The following is a 25594-nucleotide window of genomic DNA, read 5'->3' on the forward strand; positions in this document are numbered from 1 at the left end:
TCAGTACCTGAAGAAACGCTTGAAGCGCCAACCAAATGGCCCGAAGTTCCAAGAGGTTGATGGACCACTTCGCCTCTGCCGGCGACCATATCCCCTGCGCTGTCCTTCCTAGGCAGTGGGCTCCCCAGCCCATCAAGCAGGCGTCCGTCGTAACGACAATCCATTCCGGGGACGTGAGAGGCATACCGGCTGACAACTTGTCTGACATCAGCCACCAACTTAGCGCCCTTCTCACATCTGGGTCCAGGGGAAGGCGAATTGCGTAATCCCCCGAAACCGGAGTCCAGCGCCGCAGAAGAGAGTGCTGTAGTGGTCTCATATGGGCCCTGGCCCAGGGCACTACCTCCATCGTGGCCGTCATGGAGCCCAACAGTTGCACATAATCCCAAGCCCGAGGAGCTGAGGAGGCTATGAACCGGCCCACCTGGGCCTGAAGCTTGAGGCTCCAGTTGTCCGGCAGGAACACTCTGTCCACTTGGGTGTCGAACCGAACACCCAGATACTCCAGGGACTGAGACGGGCGCAGCTGACTTTTCTCCCGGTTGATGATCCATCCCAGGGAGCTCAGAAGAGCAATGACCCTGTCCATCGCTCTCCCACACTCCGAAAAGGAGGGAGCTCGAATCAGCCAGTCGTCCATGTAGGGATGGACTTGCATTCCTTCCTTGCAGAGATAAGCCGCAATGACCACCATCACTTTGGAGAAGGTCCGCGGAGCCGTAGCCAACCCGAACGGGAGGGTTCTGAACTGGAAGTGCCGGCCCAGCACTGCAAAGCGCAGGAAGCGCTGATGAGGCGGCCAGATGGGAATGTGCAGATAAGCTTCCTTGATGTCCAAGGATGCCAGGAATTCTCCTTCTTTTACAATCATGGAGCAATCACGGAGCGGACAGTCTTCATACGGAAATGCCGTATTCGCAAGGCCCGATTGACTCCCTTGAGGTCGAGAATAGGCCGAGAAGAGCCTCCTTTCTTTGGCACCACAAAGTAAATGGAGTAACATCCTGTGCCACGCTGCTCTACGGGCACTGGGACCACCGCCCCAAGGTGGAGCAAGTTGTCCAGAGCCTGCTGAACTGCTGCCACTTTGAGGGGAGACTTGCAGGGAGAGTTAACGAACCCATCTCTCAGGGGCCGGCAGAACTCCAACTTGTAGCCGTCTCTGATGGCTTCTAGAGCCCAAGCGTCTGAAGTTACCCTGGTCCACTCGTCCAGAAAAGAGGACAGCCTTCCTCCTATCTGCTCTGGGCCATTGGCCAGGGCCCCGTCATTGGGTACGAGACCCTGGGGGAGGACCGGAGGAAGAACCTCCTGAGCAGCGGTCTCTGCGAAAGGAATGCTGCTTCGGGGAGAACCTCTGCTTGAAGGAGGAGGAGGAGGAAGAGCAGCCCGACTTGCCCGGGCGATACCAAAGGGCTTCTTGAAAACGGCCCTTAAGAGGAACCAGGGCGAGCACCGCTGGCCCTTGATTTGACCTCTGGCAACCTCTTGCCTTTAGAACTGCCGAGATCCGTCACGATCTTGTCCAGCTCATCCCCGAAGAGCAGCTTGCCCTTAAAAGGCAACTTGGCTAAGCGGGATTTGGAGGCATGGTCAGCTGACCAATGCTTAAGCCATAGCCATCGACGGGCAGAGACTGTCTGAGACATACCTTTAGCGGAGGCTCTCAAAACATCATACAGCAAATCTGCCAAGTAAGCCAAGCCCGACTCTAGGACCGGCCAATCCGCCCTCAAGGAAGGCTCCGAGGGGGAGGCCCGCTGCACCACCGTCAGGCATGCCCTGGCCATATAGGAGCCGCAAACCGAGGCCTGCAAACTCAAGGCAGCCGCTTCAAAGGCTAACTTTAAGGCCGCTTCCAATTTCCTGTCCTGTGAATCCTTAAGGGCAGAGCCACCTTCCACCGGCAAAGCCGTCTTTTTCGTCACCACAGTGATTAGAGAGTCTACTGCCAGCCAGCGCAAGGCCTCCTGTTCACCCTCTGGCAGAGGGTACAGATGAGTCATGGCCCTGGCTACCTTGAGGCTCGCCTCTGGAGAATCCCATTGAGCCGAAATTAGAGTTTTCATGGCTTCATGGATGTGGAAGGTCCTGGAAGGGCGCTTGGTTCCCAACAAAATAGCGGAACCCGCCGAGGCTGAAGGAGGGCCTTCCTCCAGAAAGGAAATACTCAAGATGCTCATAGCCTGAACTAACAGGTTAGGCAAGTCCTCTGAGCGAAAAAGTCGAGCTGCAGAGGGGTCATCTCCCCAATCAGGGCGAGGATCAGCCTCCTCAAAAGAATCCCCAAGGGACCTTTGGGAAAACTCAGAAACGCTGCCCTCATCTACATCAGAGGAGACAGAGTCCCCAAAGACCCGAAGATCCACCCGAGGGCCCTTGATCAGGGAAGCCTCTTCCCCCATATCTGACAGGGGAGCAGGAGCAGCGTTTTGCAGTTGAAAGGCCTGATGCAGCAATAAAATAAACTCGGGAGAGAAACCCCCGTTTGTGCACCTCTGCAACCTGGGCCACAGCCCTAGAGAAACTCTCAACCTCCACTCCATAGAGTGGGGGAGAGGAGCGCTGCGCATCCAAAATGGCGTCCGGCGTGTCACTTCGCAAAAGGAGCCGCGCGGGAAGCATGGCGCTTAAACTTTGCCATCTTCTTACCGCCGCCCAACTCAAAGGCGGCCATACCAGAGGCTGTCCGAGCTGCATGGGTGGCCGACGTCGGAAGGGCAGACATCGGGGGATGGGTGCCTAAGGCGGGAAAAGCCGCCGACGCCCCAGCGGAGGAAAAAACGGCTAAATCAGCAAAGACCGGAAGGGTGCCCAAAAAGGGCTTCTCTGCCTCCGATCCCTGCGCCTCTCCACTAGCCGCGCGATCGCGGTCCAGGGAGCACTTTTTCGCGCCCTTACCATCCGATGCCATGATCCACGAGGGAAACGTTCAGGGAACCCCCTGCCCGCTAGGAAAAGGTCAAATTACCTGCTTCTTGCTCCGAGCTGCAATGAATTGTGTCCCAGTGAGCAGCTGCAAGGAAAATGTTTTCTGCTTCAAGATTTTCTTTTTTTTTTTTTTTTTAACGGAGCCAGCGGGAGGGGGGAGGAAAGGAGGGACCTGGCACCACCAGGTTTGCACTTGCTCACGAAGAGCCTTCAACCCCAGGTACTCAACAAAGCCTAAGTAAATAGGCGTGGAGACCAAGCCAGAGCTGCTGCGTGTGACCACACACCTGCTAGGTAGAGAGAATACTGAGGATTTCCTGGTAGCACATGACCACATATAGAGAGGCAAAAGATTGCTCTCTATCTCCACCTGCTGGTAGATGGACACAACCCACCAGTCTATGGATTGATCTGCTTGATGATATGGAAGGACTGCTTTATGGAGCAGCTGGTACAAGAGCCGACGAGAGAAGGAAAAATTCTAGACCTAGTCCTTAGTGGCGCACATGATCTGGTGCAGGAAGTAATGGTGCTGGGACTGCTTGATAACAGTGATCATAATACGATCAAATTTAATATTAGCTTTGAAGTATACACAGGAAATCCAATACGTTAGCGTTGGTAACTTTAAAAAAGGAGACTATGATAAAATGAGAACAGTGGGGGGGGGGAAAAAAAAAAAAAACTTACAGGAGCGACTGTGAGGGTCAAAAATTTACATCTGGCGTGGAGGCTGTTCAAAAACACCATCCTGGAAGCCCAGGCCAAATATATTCCGCGTATTAAAAAAGGAGGACGAAAGACCAAACGACAGCCGGCATGGTTAAAAAGTGAGGTGAAGGAAGCTATTAGAGTTAAAAGAAGGAACCGACTGAAAATAATAAGAAACAGCATAAGGAATGTCAAGTCAAATGCAAAGAGCTGATTAGGAAGGCAAAGAGGGATTTGAAAAATAGATTGCATTGGAGGCAAAAACACATAGTAAAAATTTTTTTTAGGTGTGTTAAAAGCAGGAAGCCGGCAAAAGAATTGGCTGTACCGCTAGATGACTGAGGGGTAAAATGGGCGATCAGGGAAGACAAAGCCATAGCGGAGAGATTAAATGAATTCTTTGCTTCGGTCTTCACTGAGGAGGATTTGGGAGAGATACCAGTGCCAGAAATTGTATTCAAAGCTGACGAGTCGGTGAAACTGAATGAAATCTCTATAGACCTAGAGGATGTAATGGGGCAATTTGACAAATTGAAGAGTACCAAATCTCCTGACAATTGAAAAATGAGCTTGCGGAACTATTGTTAGTAATATGTAATTTATCCTTAAAATTGAGTGTGATACCAGAAGATTGGAGGGTGGCCAATGTAACACCAATTTTTAAAAAAGGTTCCAGAGGAGATCCGGGAAATTATAGACCAGTGAGTCTTACGTCGGTGCCGGGCAAAATGACAGAAACAGGGCCGTGCCGATGCGGTAAGCGAGGTAAGCGCCGCAGGGGGGCGCCCACCTCTGGAGGGCGCCGCCGCGGTGCTTACCCTCACCCCAGCCCAATCGTGGACTTCGGACGTCCCTGCTGCCCTCACAAGCATAGCGCTTTTGCGAGGCAGCTCGGGCTCTCCCTCCTTCCTTCCTTCCTTAGTTCCCGCTCTGGCTCCCCGATCAGCAACCCCCTCCCCCCCGCGTGTTTTAACCTTTACGCGATGTCAATCAATGAAGAACGCACACCAGACTCGTTTCCAGCTTCTCTCTTCACACAGTGTCCCGCCTTCAGCGTCAGCGATGATGCATTTCCTGTTCCCGCGAGGGCGGGACACTGTGTGAAGAGAGAAGCTGGAAACGAGTCTGGTGTGCGTTCTTCATTGATTGACATCGCGTAAAGGTTAAAACACGCGGGGGGGGGGGGGGGGCTGCTGATCGGGGAGCCAGAGCGGGAACCAAGGAAGGAAGGAAGGAAGGAGGGAGAGAGAGCCAGAGCTGCCTCGCAAAAACGCTGCAGCCTGCCACATGTAGGGGGGAGAGCAGGGGAGAGGAGAATTGTTGGCCATGTATGGATGCAGGGCAGGGAGAGAGAAGAAATCACTGGACAGGAGGGGAGAGGGCAGAGCAGGGGAGAGAATTGCTGACAGGCATGGATGGGAGGGCATGGATGGGAGGGCAGAGAGGCATGGATGGGAGGGCAGCAGCAGGGCCCAGGGAGAGGACAAATTGCTGGAAGGGGAGGGGAGAGAGGAGGATTGCTGGCTATGGATGGAGGAGGGAAGGGCAGAGAGGGACAAGGATGGACATGGGGGCCCAGGGAGAGGACAATTTGCTGGAAATGGAGGGGAGGAGGATTGCTGGCTATGGATGGAGGAGGAGGGAAGGGCAGAGAGGGACAAGGATGGACATGGGGGCCCAGGGAGAGGACAAATTGCTGGAAATGGAGGGGAGGAGGATTGCTGGCTATGGATGGAGGAGGAGGGAAGCGCAGAGAGGGACAAGGATGGACATGGGGGCCCAGGGAGAGGACAAATTGCTGGAAATGGAGGGGAGGAGGATTGCTGGCTATGGATGGAGGAGGAGGGAAGCGCAGAGAGGGACAAGGATGGACATGGGGGCCCAGGGAGAGGACAATTTGCTGGAAATGGAGGGGAGGGGAGAGAGGAGGATTGCTGGCTATGGATGGAGGAGGGAAGGGCAGAGAGGGACAAGGATGGACATGGGGGCCCAGGGAGAGGACAAATTGCTGGAAATGGAGGGGAGGGGAGAGAGGAGGATTGCTGGCTATGGATGGAGGAGGGAAGGGCAGAGAGGGACAAGAATGGACATGGATGGGAGGGCAGGACCCAGGGAGAGAGAAGAAATTGCTGGAAATGGATATAGAGCAAGAAATGAAGAAGAAAGGAGGAAAGTAAAGAAATAAATGGAAAGGAAGCCCTGGAAATGGAGTTAAGAGGACAGATAGCAGCAGACTCAGATACTGGGCCAGCATGATCGGAAAAAGAAAGTCACCAGACAACAAAGGTAAAAAAAAAATCATTTTATTTTCATTTTAGCGTTTGGAATATGTCCACTTTGAGAATTTACATCTGCTATCTTATTTTGCAATGTATAGCAATTTGTTTCTAAGAATATTGCTGACAGTTCCTGTCAGTGTGGCAAGTGGTGAGCGATCATTTTCACCGGGGGGGGGGGGGGGGGGGGGGCCCAACTGATAGTCTGCAGGGGGGTGCCAGAGACCCTAGGCACGGCCCTGGACAGAAACTATTATAAAGAACAAAATTACAGAGCATATTCAAAAGCATGGATTAATGAGACAAAACTAGCATGAATTTAGTGAAGGGAAATCTTGCCTCACCAATCTACTACATTTCTTTGAAGGGGTGTACAAACATGTGGATAAAGGTGAGCCGGTTGATATTGAGGCTCATTTTCAAAGCACTTAGCCTCCCAAAGTTCCATAGAAACCTATGGAACTTAGCCTCCCAAAGTGCTTTGAAAATATGCCTCATTGTGTATCTGGATTTTCAGATGGTGTTTGACAAAGCACAGAGGAAATTGGAGAGTCATGGGATAGGAGGTGTCCTATTGTGGATTTAAAACTGGTTGAAAGATAGAAAACATAGAGCAGGGTTAAATAATTTTGCTGATGACACAAAGTTATTCAAAGTCATTAAATTGTGGGAGGATTATGAAAAATTACAAGAGGACCTTATGAGGCTGGGAGACTGGACGTCTAAATGGCAGATGACGTTTAATGTGAGCAAGTGCAAAGTGATGCATGTGGGAAACAGGAACCCAAATTATAGCTACGTCATGCAAGGTTCCACGTTAGGAGTCACAGACCAAGAAAGGGATCTAGGTGTTGTCATTGATGATACGTTGAAACCTTCTGCTCAGTGTGCTGTGGCCGCTAAGAAAGCACATAGAATGTTAGGTATTATTAGGAAAGGAATGGAAAACAAAACAGAGGACGTTATAATGCCTTTGTATCGCTCCATGGTGCGACCACACCTCGAATATTGTGTTCAATTCTGGTTGCTGCATCTCAAAAAAGATATAGTGGAATTAGAAAAGGTGCAGAGAAGGGCGACGAAAATGATAAAGGGGATGGGACGACTTCCTTATGAGGAAAGGCTAAAGCGGCTGGGGATCTTCAGCTTGGAGAAAAGGTGGCTGAGGGGACATATGATAGAGGTCTATAAAAAAATGAGTGGAGTTGAATGGGTAGATGTGAAGCGTCTGTTTATGCTTTCCAAAAATACTAGGACTAGGGGGCATGCGATGAAGCTATAAAGTAGTAAATTTAAAACAAATCAGAGAGAATATTTCTTCACTCAACTTGTAATTCAACTCTGGAATTCATTGCCAGAAAATGTGGTAAAGGCAGTTAGCAGAGTTTTAAAAAGATTTGGACGGCTTCCTAAAGGAAAAGTCCATAGACCATTATTAAATTGGACTTGGGGAAAATATTTCTGGGATAAGCAGCATAAAATGTTTTGTACTTTTTTGGGGATCTTGCCAGTATTTATAACCTAGATTGGCCACTGTTGGAAACAGGGCACAGGGCTTGATGGACCTTTGGTCTGTCCCAGTATTTATTTGTTACATTTGTATCCCACATTTTCCCACCTATTTGCAGGCTCAATGTGGCTTACATTGTACCGTAAAGGCGTATGGTAATACTTATGTACTTATTATGTACTTATGCAGTTCCTTACGGTGATGTAGCTTTTCCCCTTTTCTTTCCCTGATGTACTGGTTGGTTGTAGACCTAATTCAATGGATTAATCTTGCAAAGTAGAGACACAGAATAAAACTGATCTTAATCTATGGTTATAACCAGATTGACAATGATTTCTTGATTATCCTTCTAACACTGCTACTGCTAACAGTGGCAGAAGTTTGAAGAACAAGTTTATGGGAAAAAGAAGGTAAATTGATATCCTTTGTGATATATAGAGAGTAACAACTAGTGGATATGTTGACAGAGATCTTTTTTATCTAAAGCAGAAAAGCACCTGATACCAAGCAGAAGGCTGGGGATTTACCCTGATAATGAATGGTTTACTTTTCAGAAACCAGCTGTAATTTGGATGGAGATAATTTGTGATAAGTAGTGTATTTAGGAAAGCTATTTAGGAAGTGTACATCCTGGGGTGGGCGGGCAGGCTTAAACAACTTAATACCTGTGGAATGTGTTTGCTGTGAAACCTCTCTCTAAAGCTGTATTAAGCCACTTAACTAAACATCTGGTTGGGATGAGGGGAAGACAAGGTTAAGAAATGCACTAGAAATGTCCAAAACCACAGCTCTGAGGTAGCTGTCCCAGTATGTTTATGATATTGCATTGTAAAATTGGATTCTTACAACAAATTACTTTCTTATGCATTATTCTTTGTTATGTATCCTATACTGTTTATTTTAAGCCACACTGAACTCAAACTTGTTTGGGATAATGTGGGATATAAATGTCACAAGTACATAAGTATTGCCATACTGGGAAAGACCAAAGTCCATCAAGCCCAGCATCCTGTTTCCAACAGTGGCCAATCCAGGTCACAAATACCTGGCAAGATCCCAAAAATGTACAAAACATTTTATACTGCTTATCCCAGAAAGGTAAAATTATGTATAATCATACCTGATAATTTTCTTTCCATTAATCATAGCTGATCAATCCATAGACTGGTGGGTTGTGTCCATCTACCAGCAGGTGGAGATAGAGAGCAAACTTTTGCCTCCCTATATGTGGTCATGTGCTGCCGGAAACTCCTCAGTATGTCGATATCAAAGCTCCATCCGCAGGACTCAGCACTTAGAGAATTACACCCACGAAGGGACACTCTGCCCAGCTCACCACCGCCGAAACGGGGGAGGGGAATTAACCCAGCTCATCCCCACACAAGTGGGGGAGGGGAATCCGTCCAGCTCATCCCCGCGGAGCGGGGGAGGGACACCACACCCGCCGATGCGGGGGGATCTGGCTTATCCTGCAACCGCAACCGCGGGAGGAGCTGACTGACCCTAACACCGCCGAAGCGGGAGGGGTACAAAGCTGCCCTACAACCGCACGAAGCGGGAGGGAGTGCCGGCAGAATTTAAGTCTCAATCCAGCCCCGTAAAACGGAGGGGAGAGGAATGCAGCAGCTCACTGTAACACAAACTCGTCTCAACTCTTGAAGAATCCAAGTGAAAAAACTTGAACACGAAGTCTTTCTGAAGTAACTGAAGACTAAACTTGAACCTGAAATGCAACCAGAATAAAAACAGTACAGGTATCTGGGAGGGGCTATGGATTGATCAGCTATGATTAATGGAAAGAAAATTATCAGGTATGATTATACATAATTTTACCTTCCATATCATCAAGCTGATCAATCCATAGACTGGTGGGATGTACCGAAGCAGTACTCACCCAGGGCGGGACATAGAAATCCCTGACCTCAACACTGAAGCTCCAAACCGGGCCTCCGCCCGTGCAGCCACAGTCAAACGGTAATGCTTGGAGAATGTATGAGCCGAAGCCCAAGTTGCCGCCTTGCATATCTCTTCCAAGGAGACGGATCCGGCCTCTGCCATCGAGGCCGCCTGAGCTCTCGTGGAGTGAGCCTTCAGCTGGATAGGCGGAACCTTCCCCGCGGCCACATAAGCCGCTGCAATGGCTTCCTTGACCCATCTTGCCACTGTAGGCTTAGCAGCCTGCAGACCCTTACGAGGACCTGCAAACAGGACAAACAGATGATCCGATTTCCGGAAATCATTGGTCACTTCCAAGTATCTGATGATGACTCGTCTCACATCCAGAAATTTAAGAGCAGAGTACTCCTCTGGGTAGTCCTCCCTACGAAAGGAAGGGAGACAGAGCTGCTGATTCACATGGAAGCGAGAAACAATCTTGGGCAGGAAGGAAGGCACTGTGCGAATAGTCACTCCTGCCTCAGTGAACTGCAGAAAAGGCTCTCGACATGAGAGCGCCTGGAGCTCGGAAACTCTTCTGGCTGAAGTGATAGCCACCAAAAAGACTGTCTTCAACGTCAGGTCTTTCAGAGATGCCCTCGACAAGGGTTCAAAAGGCGGCTTCTGCAATGCTCTTAGCACCAGGTTGAGATTCCACGCAGGCACCACTGAATGCAGAGGAGGGCGCAGGTGATTAACTCCCTTGAGAAAGCGCACCACATCTGGCTGTGAAGCCAGGGAAGCACCCTTCAGGCGGCCCCTGAAGCAAGCCAGAGCCGCTACCTGGACTTTAAGGGAACTGAGCGACAGGCCTTTCTCCAGACCTTCTTGCAGGAACGCCAACACTGAAGAAATTGGAGCAGTGAAGGGAGAAAGTGAGCCTGCTTCACACCACGCTGCAAAGATACGCCAAACCCTGGCGTAAGCAGTAGAAGTAGAGCGCTTCCTCGCTCTCAGCATAGTGGCGATGACCTTGTCTGAGAAGCCCTTCTTCCTCAGACGCTGCCGCTCAATAGCCAGGCCGTAAGACCAAAGGGGGAGGGATCCTCCATCACCACGGGACCCTGATGCAACAGGCCCTGCTCCACTGGCAGTCGCAGAGGATCGTCCACTGAGAGCCTGATCAAGTCCGCATACCAGGGACGCCTGGGCCAAATCCGGACCCACCAGGATTACCCTGCCGGGATGCTTTGCCACCCGGTCTAGCACCCTGCCCAACATGGGCCAGGGCGGGAACACATAGAGGAGCTCTTGTGTCGGCCACTGTTGGAGAAGAGCATCTACTCCCAGGGATCGAGGGTCCCGTCCTCTGCTGAAGAAGCGCGGCACTTGGCAATTGGCCGATGACGCCATCAGATCTAGGCTCGGCTGGCCCCAGCGCTTCGTGATGTCCAAGAACGCCTGAGCAGATAGCTGCCACTCTCCGGGCTCCAAGGTATGGCGACTGAGAAAGTCCGCCTTGACATTCATGACTCCGGCAATGTGGGCCGCTGAAAGCTGCTCCAGGTTCGCTTCCGCCCACTGGCAAAGATACATAGCCTCCTTGGCTAGAGGGGCGCTCTTGGTACCTCCCTGGCGGTTAACATAGGCCACAGCTGTGGCATTGTCCGACAGGACCCGTACAGGCTTCCACACCAGTACCGGGATGAACTCCAAAAGCGCCAACCGAATGGCTCTGAGTTCCAGGAGGTTGATAGACCACTTTGCCTCTGCAGGAGACCAGAGCCCCTGCGCTGTCCTTCCCAAGCAGTGGGCTCCCCAGCCCGACAAAGAGGCGTCCGTCGTGACGACAATCCACTCTGGGGTCACCAGAGGCATTCCCGCAGACAATTTGTCTGTCTGCATCCACCAGCTCAGCGCCTTGCGCACTGCTGGGTCCAAGGGAAGTCGCACAGCATAATCCTCCGACATCGGAGTCCAGCGCTGCAGCAAGGAGTGTTGAAGTGGTCTCATATGAGCCCTGGCCCAGGGCACTACTTCCATCGTGGCCGTCATAGAGCCCAACAGCTGCACATAGTCTCAAGCCCGAAGAGGAGAGGCTCCCAGGAACTGGTCCACCTGAGCCTGAAGTTTGACAATCCGACTATCTGGCAGGAACACTCTGCCCACTTGGGTGTCGAATCGAACTCCCAGGTACTCCAGGGACTGAGTCGGGCGCAGCTGGCTCTTCTCCCAGTTGATGATCCATCCCAGGGAGCTCAAAAGAGCAACTACCCGGTCCACAGCTTTGCCGCACTCTGCATAAGAGGGGGCTCGGATCAACCAGTCGTCCAGATAAGGATGGACTTGTACCCCTTCCTTTCGTAGGAAGGCCGCGATGACCACCATTACTTTGGAAAAGGTCCGCGGAGCAGTAGCCAACCCGAATGGGAGGGCTCTGAACTGGAAGTGTCGTCCCAGGACTGCAAAACGCAGAAAGCGTTGATGAGGAGGCCAGATGGGAATATGCAGGTACGCTTCCTTGATGTCCAAGGAAGCCAAGAACTCTCCTGCCTTCACTGCCGCTATAACAGAGCGGAGAGTCTCCATGCGAAAGTGCCGCACTTTCAAGGCCCGATTGACCCCTTTGAGGTCGAGGATAGGCCGGACAGAACCTCCTTTCTTTGGTACCACAAAGTAAATGGAGTAACGTCCCTTGCCAAGCTGACTTTCTGGCACAGGAACGACCGCGCCCAGGCGGATCAGGTTGTCCAAGGTCTGCTGCACTGCCACAGCTTTGACCGGAGACTTGCAGGGAGAGAGTACAAACCCGTCTTTTAAGGGTCGGCAGAACTCTAGCTTGTAGCCGTCTCTGATGACTTCCAGCACCCACGCGTCTGAAGTTATTGTGGTCCACTCGCCCAGAAACGAGGACAGCCGTCCTCCAATCTGCACTGGGGCGTGGACCAAGGCCCCGTCATTGGGTACGAGACCCTGGGGGAGGGACGGCGGTCTCTGCGAAAGGAATGCTGCTTGGGGGAGAAATTCCTCTTAAAGGAAGAGGGGGCAGAGGAACCCGACTTGCCCGGGCGGTACCGACGGGCTTCCTGCAACCGTCCTCTGGAGGTACCGGGACGAGAACTAGCCCGAGCCCTGACCTCTGGTAACTTCTTGCCCTTAGACGTGCCGAGATCGGTCACGATTTTGTCCAGCTCGACCCCAAAGAGCAGCTTGCCTTTAAAAGGCAATCTAGCCAGGCGGGATTTAGAGGCGTGGTCAGCAGACCAATGTTTCAGCCAAAGCCACCGCCGCGCAGAGATTGTCTGAGCCATGCCTTTAGCTGAGGCCCTCAAGACATCATACAGCAAGTCTGCCAAATAGGCTAAGCCCGATTCCAGGGCCGGCCAATCAGCCCTCAAGGAATGATCCGAGGGGGAAGCCCGCTGCACCATAGTCAGGCACGCCCTGGCCACATAGGAGCCGCAAACTGAGGCCTGCAAACTTAAAGCAGCCGCCTCAAAGGACGACCTTAAGGCCGCCTCCAATCTTCTGTCTTGGGCGTCCTTTAGGGCCGTGCCACCTTCCACCGGCAACGCCGTTTTCTTAGTCACCGCAGTGATTAAAGAATCCACGGTAGGCCACAGATAGGCCTCACGTTCACTCACAGCCAAAGGATAGAGGCGGGACATAGCCCTAGCCACTTTAAGGCTCGCTTCCGGGAGATCCCATTGAGCCGAAATTAAGGTGTGCATGGCATCATGCACGTGGAAGGTTCTAGGCGGGCGCTTCGTCCCCAGCATAATGGCAGAGCCAACAGGGGCTGAGGGAGAGACGTCCTCCGGAGAGGAAATCTTCAAAGTGTCCATGGCCTGTAACAACAGGTTGGGCAAATCCTCTGGGCTAAAAAGCCGCGCTGCAGAAGGGTCATCCGCTCCATCCGAGCGGGAATCAGTCTCCTCCAAGGAATCCGCAAAGGACCGTTGGGAGACCTCAGACACGCTGCCCTCATCTACATCGGAGGAGACAAAGTCCTCCAAGGCCTGGGAATCAACCCGAGGGCGTTTACCTCTGGGAACCTCAACCTCTTTACCAGACGAGGGAGCAGGGGCAGCGTTTTGCATGAGGAAAGCCTGATGCAGCAGCAAAACAAACTCGGGGGAGAAACCCCCCAGACTGTGCACTTCCGCAGCCTGGGCCACAGCCCTAGATGCACCCTCAACCGGCGCTCGCAAGAGCGGGGGAGAAACATGCTGCGCATCCAAAATGGCGTCCGGCGCGACACTCCGTGAAGGAGCCGCGCGGGAAGAACGGCGCTTAACTTTAGCCGCTTTTGTGCCGTCGCCCAAATTAAGGGCGTTCATGGCATTAATGTCTCCAACCTCAAGGGCGGCCCACGAAGAAGCCGTCCGAGCCGCGTGGCCGGCCAAGATGGCGGAGGCGAGGAGCGGGGGATGGGCGTTTATGGCGGGAAAAACCGCCACGCCGGAGGAAGGACCGGGACATTCATCGGTCACGAGACTGTCACCCAACAAGGGCGAATCAGGCTGTAAGACCCCCGCATCCCCTCTAGAAGCGCTCAAGCGATCCGGGGAGCGACCCTTTGCGCCCTCGCCCTCCGACGCCATATGCCACGAGGAGAAGAATCGGGGAACCCCCTGCCCGCTATAAAAAGGTAAAAATTACCTGCTGTCCGCTCCGAGCTGTAACGAACTGGTGTCCCAGTGAGTAGCTGCAATGAACGTTTAAATAAACGTCGAAATAAACGCCTTTAAGGACGTTTAAATTTTTTTTTTTTTTTTTTTTAACGGAGCCAGCGGGAGGGGGGAGAAAAGGAGGGACCTGGCACCACCAGGTTTGCACTTGCTCAAAAGAGCCCTCAACCCCAGGCACTCAACAAAACCTAAAAATTAGGCTTGGAGGCCTAGCCAGAGCTGCTGCTGTGTGTGACCACCACCTGCTGAGATAGAGAACATACTGAGGAGTTTCCGGCAGCACATGACCACATATAGGGAGGCAAAAGTTTGCTCTCTATCTCCACCTGCTGGTAGATGGACACAACCCACCAGTCTATGGATTGATCAGCTTGATGATATGGAATAGTGGATTTTCCCCAGTCCATTTAAAAACGGTCTATGGACTTTTCCTTTAGGAAGCCATCCAAACCTTTTTTTAAACTCCGCTAAACTAACCGCCTTTACCACATTCTCTGGCAATGAATTCCAGAGTTTAATTACATGTTGAGGGAAGAAAAAGTTTCTCTGATTAGTTTTAAATTTAATACATTGTAGCTTCATCGCATGCCCCCTAGTCTTAGTATTTTTTGGAAAGCGTGAACAGACGCTTCACATCCACCCGTTCAACTCCACTCATTATTTTATAGACCTCTATCATATCTCCCCTCAGCCGCCTTTTCTCCAGTATGCCAGGACAAGTCTTATCTGTGAACTTTCACCACAGAGGCAGGAGTCAGTAGACAATATGGTGGCTCTCAGCTTCCTCAAAGCAGAAGTTTTAACCACTTCTATGCTATGCAAACCTGTCTACAAGAAACCAGGTGGGGGAGGGGCAGGGTTTAACACACACTTTAAGGAAAAAAAGATCTAATACAGAGTTTTAGCAGTTTTTAAATGTAGTGCACAGATTAACAGATATCAAATAAAAAGTCAACAGACAAGTTATAAAAACATAGCAAGCACAGAACAAGTTTAAGCAGAGCAGATAAAACAGTTTTCTTTTTGTTCCAGGAAAGAGAAAAGCAGGATATACTGCCTATGGTCAGGGAAAAGTTAGTCTATGGTTTTATCTGTGACAGACTGGTTTTTCAGGACTGGTGGTCAGCGAATCATTAGCTACTAAATGTATTTTGCACAAGACATATTAGTGTGTAAATTCTCATAATAATCCTTGGGATATTAGTGGTGTGATCAGTTGTATTATTACTTATCCATATAGTTTTGGGCTAATCATATATCTTTATATCAATCTATATAAATGAGCTTGGACCGACTCACCCGCAAATGCGCAGTACAGCCCGAACGTTGAGAGAGCAAAAGTCCAAGCCCCACCTCCACCAGCTCCAGAAAGGAGGAAGAGTCAGAGGCGGGGCGAGGGGCGGAGAGTTCAGAAAACAGCCCGAACTAATACAAACATTCTGTCTCTCACACACATGGAACTCGGAAGGGGAGGGAGGAGGGCAGGAGGGGGCGTGTAAATCAGAGGGGGAGGGAACGATTGAAGGAGGGAGCGTGGGAATCAGTTGTCATGAACAACGGCGTCGCAGTCAAAAGGGAGGCTCTAGGGAGGGAGGGAGGCCAGTAGCAGAAGCACTTGAACTCAACCAATAGGGACGAGGTGTTGCACATGGCCGTGGAAATCGGAAGAGGAGGGAGGGAAGGAGGGTGGCGTGGAAATTGGAGGGGGAGGGAGGGAGGATTGAAGGAGGGGGAGTGGAAATCAGAGGGGGAGGCACTAAGCCGTAATACAGGGAGGGAGGGAAGTAACACACCCTGCAGAACATGTCAGGTACATTGCGTACAAGCAAAAAATACACACACCACTGCTACTTCAAATAACTTTAGCAAAGTGACTACTGTTACCTGAGGTTGCTGTAAGAAGGCAGGATCTCTAATATGCCAAGTAGAAAAAATAGAAAGCACAGCAAATGATCATTCAGCTCATGAGTTACAATTGATGGACGTTGGGGGGGGGAGGGGAGAGAGCAGGGTTGCTGCATATGGGGGGAGGGCAGGGGAGAGAGGAGGGTTGTTGGACGGGTGGGGGGAGGAGGCCAGGGGAGAGAGGAGGGCTGCTGGACATGGATGGATGGAGGGGAGGGCAGGGGAGAGTGGAGGGTAGCTGGACATGGATGGATGGAGGTGAGAATTATTAAATTTACACCACCAAACAACTCACCCCTCAACTTTCATTTCGCTCTTTCATTACCTTTTAAAAAACAAAAAGCTCGCCCGTTTTAACGGGCTTAATGGGTAGTATATATATATATATATATATATATATATATATAGAGAGAGAGAGAGAGAGAGAGAGAGAGAGAGAGAGAGATCTTGGTGATAATCTATTTTTGGTAGAACAATCTTATTTTTGTAATTGGCTTTGCATTTGCCACATAACTATTATTTTTCTACCTAATAAATAATATATATTTAATCTGTGACATTGTTCCTTTCATTGGTACAGCTAGGTAGGAGAAGAGTCTGAGGACAAATAAGAGGTACACACATTCCCTAGGAACGTGTCCAAGAATAATTGCTATTTAGTAGTGTTGTCAGCCAAGTACCTCTGATTATATATTAGGAGTTTATCCTTCTAATATATCCTTACACTGTCCCCCAAGAATTTAACCCATACCCATCCATCCCCGCAACAATTTAATGGTTCCTAAAAAAAAAAAAAAATTCCGGTTGGCTCTCTCGGTCTCTGGGTTCGAGCCGCAGCACTGAAGGCAAGGAAGAAATGGAAGTTGGAACACTCTGGTGCGCATATGTAAGGTTCATCTCTGATTCTCTGGCACTGTGTGCTGAGAGGTCACCACATGCATGTATCAATAGGTCAGGAGACCTCTGATGTTCATGCCTACGTCAGAGCTGAGGCCTGTGCATCGGAGCAGCAGAATAGAGGGTTAATGGAAGACACTGCTTTGAGAAGGAGGTGGTGGCACTCAAAGAACTTGGCACTTGGTAGGTGAGAGGCTGACGCAGGTGCAGCTTACACTTCCATGGGAACCCCTTAGGAACTGCTTCTGTCACCAAGGAAACCCTGCAGAGATGCTTCAGTCCCCGCGGGAACACCGTAGCCCCAGAGGAGATTCCTCCAGATTCCGTGGGATTCCTGTGAACCCCGTTCCCATGGAGGTCTTAACAGTGGCCTTAACACAGTGGAAGGGAAACTAGGTGCGTTTCTGGCTTCGGACACTCCTACTGGAAACCCTGGAAAGGGGTGGGGTGGAGGGTACTGGGAAGGAAGATGCTGGTAATGGGGAGGGTATCTTGGAAGCCAAAGGGAAGTTGCTAAGCTATGGAGGGAATAAGGAAAGGGTGATGCTGGACATGAGAGGAGAGGAGATAGGGCTAAAGGTTCTCCCAGAGCGTCAGATACCCTTCGGCTGGCTCCAGTTCTCTCTTCCTCCTGCTCTGATATTTGATGTCCTGACTCCTAACCTTCCAGGCCAGAAGCCCAGAGACAGACAGCAGGCCCACCTGGACATGGTGGTTACCAGGATCGCAGAAGGCTTACAAAAGCATTGGCTGGGGGAGGGGGAGATTTGAGGTCTACAAAATCCTGAGTGAAGTACAACAGGTAAAAAAGTGAATCAATTTTTCACTGTTTCAAAAAAAATACAAAGTCCAGGGGCACTCAATGAAATTACATGGAAATACTTTTAAAACAAATAGGAGGAAATATTTTTTTCACTCAAAGAATAGTTAAGCTCTGGTACTTGTTGTCGGAGGATATAGTAACGGCAGTTAGAATATCTGGGTTTCAAAAAAAGGTTTGGGCAAGTTTCTGGAGGTAAAGTCCATAGTCCGTTATTGAGGCACACATGGGGGGAAACCACTGCTTATCCCAGGATTGGTAGCATGGAATCTTGCTACTATTTGGGTATCTGCCAGATACGTGTGACTTCTTGGACTGACCACTTTTGGAAGCAGGATAATGGCTAGCTGGGACCACTGGTCTGATCCAGTATGGCTATTCTTATGCTCTGGGCAACTCACTTAACCCTCCATTGTCAGGTACAAAATAAGTACCTGTACATAATATGTAAGCCACTTTTGATAGACCATCTTTCTGTGGTTACAGGTAATATCACCCCCTTTTCCCTTTCTTGTGATCGGCGGTGAGAGGACGGCTGGCGGTGGCAGGAGTGAAAGAACAACTTTCTAACTCAAGTAACTTAAAAAAAAGAAAAGACAAGATAAAAGCTGCGAGTTCGCTGTTTGCGTCTGCTATGCATTCCTCTTTATATCTGTCCTGCGGAAATGCCCCGGTGCCATCTCGATGAGACTCGCGGGGAGTCCCCGTATTCCCGGCGCTAATGCCTCTGCCACTTCTCGCGCTCGGAAGCCATAAACCCCCGCTGTCCCTCTTGCGCTGGTGCTTCTTTAAGCAAAAGTATGGCCTTCCTCCCCAGAAGATTTCCCCCGTGCCAGAGATGCGCCGCGCAGGCCAAGGACAGTAGAAAGCACCGATCACCTCGGCCTGCTGCTGCTGCCCCGCCTCCAGGGTCGACCAAGGCCGATCACTAGCGTGTACCTCACCTGTTTCTGCTCATCGCTCAGCCCGTTTACTATGTCATCCACCGGCACCTCGGAACCCATGCACCTCCACTGTGGCCGCAATGCGAGCAGCAGCCCCCGCTGGCTTCTTAGAGTGTCTATGATCGTCTTGCTGAGCAGCAGCGCCATTTCTGCTGTACCAAGTTACCACTTCTACAGCGGCGTCAGCTGAGCTGAGCTGAAAGCCTAGGCTGAGAGTGAGAAGAGAGAACGGCTGTAGCCGACCCCGCCCCCCCCCCCCCCCCGAATACTGCAGCCAATCAGAAGTCGACGCTAGAGGGCATGGCGCGCTGAAGAGCCTATCAACACCCTGCAGCATAGCCCTACGCATATGTCTGGGAGATTTACCAAGTTTTTTTTTTTTTTTTTTGTTCAGTGGAATCATTGGAAGAGTTGCATAGAAGTTTTGCTTTTGTTGTTTGTCTGCTGCTGAATTTTGGACTTCTTACCTTTCATACTGGCCTAAAGTAGCAGCAACTATTACCTCAGTAGGTCAGCTAGTTTTAACATAGTAAGTGACAGCAAATAAAGATCTGAATGGTCCATCCAGTCTGCCCAACAGTCACATCCATTCTCAATTCAAGATTAAATCAACAATGAACATATTATATTGTTATTTCTGGGACATAGACTGTAGAAGTCCACCAGGCTCTGACCTTATGTTCCAACTACTGAAGTTGCCATTAAAGCCCACTCCAGCCTATCTGAATCCGTCTTGTCATCTGCAGGACACAGACCATAAGTTTCTGCCAGGCACTATCACGTACTGAATTACTGGAGTGTCCGTCAAAGCCTTCTATAGCCTATCCTAAACCGGATTGATATATGCGGGACTCAGACCATACAAGCCTTAGTTGATACAGCCAGAGTTGCCATCTAAGCACCACTTGACATCCAAACACATAAGCAACTCAAGATTTTTTTTTTTTAATACCATTCATACCATTTCTAACTAGAGATCCTCTGTGTTTATCCCATGCCTTTTTGAATTCCGTCACAGTTTTTTTTTCTCCACCTCCTTGGGCATTCCAGGCATCAACCACCTTCTCCATGAAAAAGAATTTTCTGACATTACTCCTAAGTCTTCCACTCTGCAACCTCTATTCATGCCCTCTTGTTTTACCATATTCCCTTCTCTGGAAATTTTGTTTCTATATTAGCACCTTTCAAGCACTTAAATGTCTATCATTATCTCCCCTGTCCCTCCTCTCCTTTAGGGTATACATATTCAGGTCTTCCAGTCTCTTCCCATATGTCATAAGCTCCATATCATTTTTGTCGCCTTCCTCTGGACCGCTTCAAGTCCATCTTTAGCAAGATACAGCCTCCAAAACTGAACACAATACTCCAGGTAGGGCCTCACCAATGACTTGTACAGAGGCATCAACACTGCCTTTCTTCTGCTGGTTACACCTCTCTTTATACACCCTAGCATTCTTCTGGTTACAGCCACCGCCTTGTCACACTGTTTCGTCGCCCTCATATACTATCACCCCAAGGTCCCTCTCTCTGTATGTGCATATCAGGCTCTCACCACCTAACACATTCACTCTTGGATTTCTACTCCCTAAGTGTATCACTCTGCACTTCTTTGCATTGAATTTTAATTGCCAAACATTAGACCATTCCTCTAACTTTTGTAGATCCTTTTTCATGTTTTCCACTCTCTCTGGGGTGTCCACTCTGTTACAAATGTTGGTATCATCTGCAAAAAGGCAAACCTTATCTTCTAACCCTTCGGCAATGTTGCTCACAAATATATTGAACAGAATAGGCCCCAGCACCAATCTTTGAGGCACTCCACTACTCACCTTTCCTTCCTCCAATTGAATTCCACTAACCACCACCCTCTGGCATCTGTCCATCAACCAGCTCTTAATCTAGTTCAACACTTTGGGGCCTAACTTCAGTGTGTCAAGTTTATTCAAGAGCCTCCTATGAGGAACAGAGTCAAAGTCTTTGCTGAAATCTAAGTAGATTACATCTAGAACACATCCTTGATCCAATTCTCTGGTCACCCAAAGAATTCAATCAAATTTGTTTGGCACGATTTGCCTTTGGTAAAAAACCATGTTGTCTCGGATCTTGTAATCTACTGGATTCCAGGAAATTCACTATCCTTTACTTCAGTATCGTTTCCATTTACTTTTCCAGTAACTGAAGTGAGGCTTACTGCCCCCATAGCTACTTGAATGGTTGAAATGTGATTTAAATGATATGGGGAAAAGGTCTCATTGATTGCTTGTTTGTAAAGTAAGCTGTGCTTAGAGGCTATACTGCATATGACCAGTAAGAAAACCTGGCCTGGATTGTGTGAGCAAGGTCAGGCAGGAGATTTAAGTATGAGGCTGCAGGAATAGGTTGAATGTATTGTGATGACAAAGCTTGTTATATGGTGTTTAGTTTAAATGTATTAAACAACCTGCATCTTACAGACTGGTCTTAGCTTGTGTCTCATTGTGGCAACCCAAAAGGTGCAGGCAGCTTCCCAGAGTGGAGGGTAAAAGCCTTACCCCTAGGGCCAAAAAGGGGGACCCCCAACCCTCAAAGAGAGATATCCCAGTTCATAACTTTATAATACTATATTCAAATGGTGCTAGCTATATGTATATTAATGCTTAATTACAGGAATAAGTTGAATCATCTAGACCAGGGGTTCTGAACCTTGGCCTTAGGCCACATCAAGCCAATCTCGTTTTTAGAATACTTCCAATAAATATGCATGAGATATATTTGCATGCCACTGCCTCCATTGTATGCAAATCTCATACGCTTTTTTTCATTGTGGTATCCTGAACATCTGACAGGCTGGGTGTGTCCCAAGGATTGGGTTGAGAACCCTTGATCTAGGCTGGCTGTTTGAAGTTTTTCCCCAGACTTTTTTTTTCTGAAAGTTGACCTTGATATATTGATATATTTTAACTTTCTGTAACTGGAAGTTTTTGTACAGAGAGATTGCATCCAATATAGTCTAGATTCTAGTTCAGTTGTCTCTCCTCCCCTTTATATATTTTTGTGTGGGCAGGCAGATTAATGCAGTATTACTGTAACCAGTATGTTTGTTCATTTATTTTACATTAGGCTTTGTGCCTGTGCTTGTGGAATATTGTTATTTTGCTGTTTAATATCAAAATTTGAGATAGCTTGCTTGGAAGGCTATAAGTGTATAGAGTTAATACATGGAAGAAAAAGTACATAGATACCACTCAGTCCTCCAACAGAAAAAGCACAGAATACAAAACTTTGTACACTTTCAGATATTCTTTATTAAAATTTCCAACATTAGTATAGGCATCTAGTTAATGAGAAAAAGCTTTCAGACTAGCCAGATATACAACAAAACAATTTGAAAAACTTTACATTTTTTTCAAATATACATATACACCAAAATTTATACAAACAAGTAAATAAAAGAACCATTCAATAATAGACTTTGGGCCCCGTTTACTAAGGTGTGATAGCGTTTTTAGCGCACGCTAACATTAGACACACCCATATATTCCTATGGGTGTCTCTAGAACTAGTGCTTGCTAAAAACATTAGCGTGCCTATAGCACAGCTTAGTAAACAGCAACTTTTACTTTCAAGTGACACAAGACAGAAGATGAAGTCTTCTGTAGTATCTAAAAAAAAATTTAAATAGTGAGGAAAGGTATGACAAGAGCACACAAAGATACATTTCAGCTTTATTACAGTAATACTGCTGCAGCCACATCAAAGTTTGGGACAAATGATTCTAATTCATTCTTTGGAAAAAGCAATACATTCTCACTTGTTTTTCTCCTCCTATTTTCTCTTGGGCTTGGCGCTGTCATCTTATTCTTTGTTCCTACTGACATCTTCCCATCATACAGCCTGTGAGAATATACTTTTAATGCTGGCTGCATTAACAGCTGTGTTTATACAGATCATTAACATTTTCTATATATTCTGAAAGTGATAGGAGTGAAATAAGTGACAAGCTTAAGCTGCAAAGCTAAAGACCAGTACTGGAATACAGGAAACCACTATTTTGGTCTGCAAAGCAGAGTGCTAGAGCACGAGAAAGCAATGTGTCTGAGAGATGAGGTCACTACACTGGATACTTGAGGTGACACAAAGAGAAAAGTCTTCTCTGACTTCATTGATGATCCTTAAGATTGCGTCATCAACTGTGATCCTAGCCATGACCAGAAGAGTTTGGATGCATGGAAAGAAAGCTACACTAGCAGAAGGAACTGGCGATGAAGGACAATAAAAAAAGCACCAGAGACAGGCCACAAGAGTTGCCAATCAATACTGTCCTCCAGGATATCTAGGACTGTAGCTTAAGCACTTTTCTGTCTAACAATATTATTAACCACATTTGATATTTTATGAAATGTAGTATTTAAAGTGTGATAATAAACCAATTTGACCAGGTAGCATGACACGATCATGGATAACATGAGTAAGGCTCACACATGGAAGAAAAACAGCTACTAGGTTAAAAATTAAAGGGCAAATTTTGTTCACACTCCAGCACAAGACAGCTCCATCAAGGGTCAGCTTGCAGTCAGCAAGTCTTTAAAATTTTCTAGTAAATTTACATACTTCTAAAAGATGCTGCACTGAAAACTCAAACTAAAATCCTCCACTCCAATAAGCTGCCTGACAAGCGTGTTTCAACCCCATTCCACTGGTGTCCAAAGACTAATCTATTTTTCATACCTGAATCCCCAAATACCTGCAGCAATGCCAAACCTTTGAACTTAAAGGTGCCATTCATTTCATTTAAGCTTCCAAATAGTTGACAGACTAATGACTGCTGACTACTGCCTAGAAACAAAAGGTTTGTCTATCTCCTTTTGTCCTCTGACTGTACCATCCCCAGTCCACTTACACTAGTTACCTTTTTGAAAAGTGCTATTGTATAGATTTAGAGGGTTTTGCAGGTCAGGCCCTTGTTAGCAGAAACAAACCACAGTAATTGCTTTCTTTTATGCTCTAGCCATTGTAGTCCAACTGGTGCTCTGCTTGCATTAGGACCTGCTGGTATTCCTCCATCTGCTCCTGAAAGGCTTGATAATCTTCCAGGAAATGCTGTCCCACCTCCTCAACAGCTTGCCACTTACATTTAACTTTCTATTGAGAGGAGAGTTAAAATTGTATTAGATTGCAGAACATGTATTGCTATACTTCCCAAAAACTTTCGCTAATACGACTACTTGATCCCCAGGCCTCATTTTAGTTCTGGCATTGGGCTTTCCTCCCACCATGTATCATCTGCTCCACAGCAGTTCCCATTCCCTGATAAGCCACACAGACCTAACAACATAGTTTGCACAGGCCATCATCACCACTGTCCTGCATTTTTATTTTTTGTGCAGACATGGTTGCGACTCTATTTGGGAACCCATGATCTATTAGGGTTATCGCATGGTTCTTCACAAGTTCCATACAACAGATTCCAGCCTTTCATGGATAAGTGTGGCTGTACTGCTGTTTTAACTCAGGATGGTAGCATGACTGATCATAAAATCTGCACACTTTTTTCAAATTGTTTCTTAAATATTTTTTCATGTGCTAACCAGAATACTATATAAGTAAAAGTAATCAAACTCCCAAATCACCACCTTTAATTGTTGAATTGCTTTAAAAAAATCAACTGTTTTAAATTTTGTTTAAATCGCTTTCAGCACATTTCAGGAGTCTAGAAATTTTAATAAACCCAAGCTAAAAGTTGATCTGTAAGTCCGATGTTTCTTGGCTGGGAAAAAGGAAGATTTCAAAGTCTGTGTGAGAAGATCCCAGATTCCTGTTTAGATAGTTGTGTGGCACAGGAATCCGAACTTTGAATGATCACATTTCTTGGTTGGTTCAGATCTCATTTTATCTATTATGGTTGGTTCAACAGGGATCAGTTATGAAGGGTGGGGAATTTGGGATTAGGGACCATGTTGCTCCATTCTGCAGAGTTTACACTGGCTGCCAAATATGTATTGAAGGACTGACTACTGCTGACTACTGCCTAGAGACAAAAAGCAAGGCAGTGCCCCACACGGGTGCACGGAGCCGCCTATAACATGGCGCCGTGCCCCGACGGGCATGCGCTGCGGTGCCAGCGGGGTGCAAGTGAGGCGTGACAGGCATGTTCCTGCCGCCCAAGGGCACCCCGCTGGTAAGGGGTAGAGCGAAAAGGGGTTTAAAAGCCCCTGGGCGGAGCCCGGACAACCTCTTCAGACGTCTGGGCACCAGCATACAAAGTGAAATGCATGCTGACACACAGGGCTGTGCTAACCCGGTAAGCGGGGTAAGCATGGCAGGGGGGGGCGCCTCGCCTTCAAGGGCACCGCCGCCGGCCGAGTCACTGTTCTAAAATTTAAAATATAAACCTCTCTCGCGTTGGCGCCTATATGCGCATGCACTGCTGGCTCTGGCTGCTGCCTTCCCGTGCGCAGCGCTCATTCGTCTGTTTAGGCTTAGCACCGCCCCAGCTCTTCCACGCACGGCGTGACGTCACGCCTGGAGCCTTGCAGGCAGTCCGACTCTGAAGGACCTGGACGATGTTGCCGCTGCCGCGTTGGAGTGCTGAGAGGAGAGCCGGCGCCGCTGCTTGGATGATCCACTGCTGCCTGCTCCCACGGTGCTCCGCATTCATTTTGTTTTTTGCTGAGAGTCAGACTGTGGTGGACATCATTGGTAAGGTTTCGCCTTGACTTGTTGTTAATGTGCTTTTTTTTTTTCCTCTCTTCTCTCCCTTGCTGTGTAAATCAGGCTGCTTTGTGCAAAGGAGCAGTGGAATTCAGAGGCTTGTGCTACCTGTCCGTGATCAGGTTGTGGTTGAAGGCATTTGTGAGATTTATTTTTTATTTTTTTTCTTTTCTGGAAGGATGTCTGATAGATTCTGGCCAAAGCAAACAGAAGCAGCGTGGTTTTTTTTTTTTTTTTTGCAAACCTCAGAGTAGTTAAACGTGTAAAGATTCTTGCAAAGAAAATGAGTTGGACGTGATCTCCTGTTTCATGCTTAAGTATTAACAAAGGATGTTTTAAAAGTG

At 48.3% G+C, this 25594-nt stretch overlaps 1 protein-coding gene across 1 annotated transcript in view; it reads right to left on the reverse strand.

Moving 5' to 3' along the window:
* The window catches only part of IVD (isovaleryl-CoA dehydrogenase), a 98841-nt gene extending 80074 nt beyond the window's left edge, over nucleotides 1–18767 (reverse strand). The window contains exon 1 of the mRNA XM_030215155.1: nucleotides 18561–18767. Within this exon, the coding sequence (XP_030071015.1) occupies nucleotides 18561–18707 (147 nt within the window). The 5' untranslated portion in view covers nucleotides 18708–18767. The remainder of the gene's footprint in view (nucleotides 1–18560) is intronic.
* Between the last annotated feature and the right edge of the window lie 6827 nt (nucleotides 18768–25594).

Source organism: Microcaecilia unicolor, chromosome 9 (assembly GCF_901765095.1).
Source record: "Microcaecilia unicolor chromosome 9, aMicUni1.1, whole genome shotgun sequence".
In the NCBI taxonomy this organism is placed as follows: Eukaryota; Metazoa; Chordata; class Amphibia; order Gymnophiona; family Siphonopidae; genus Microcaecilia; species Microcaecilia unicolor.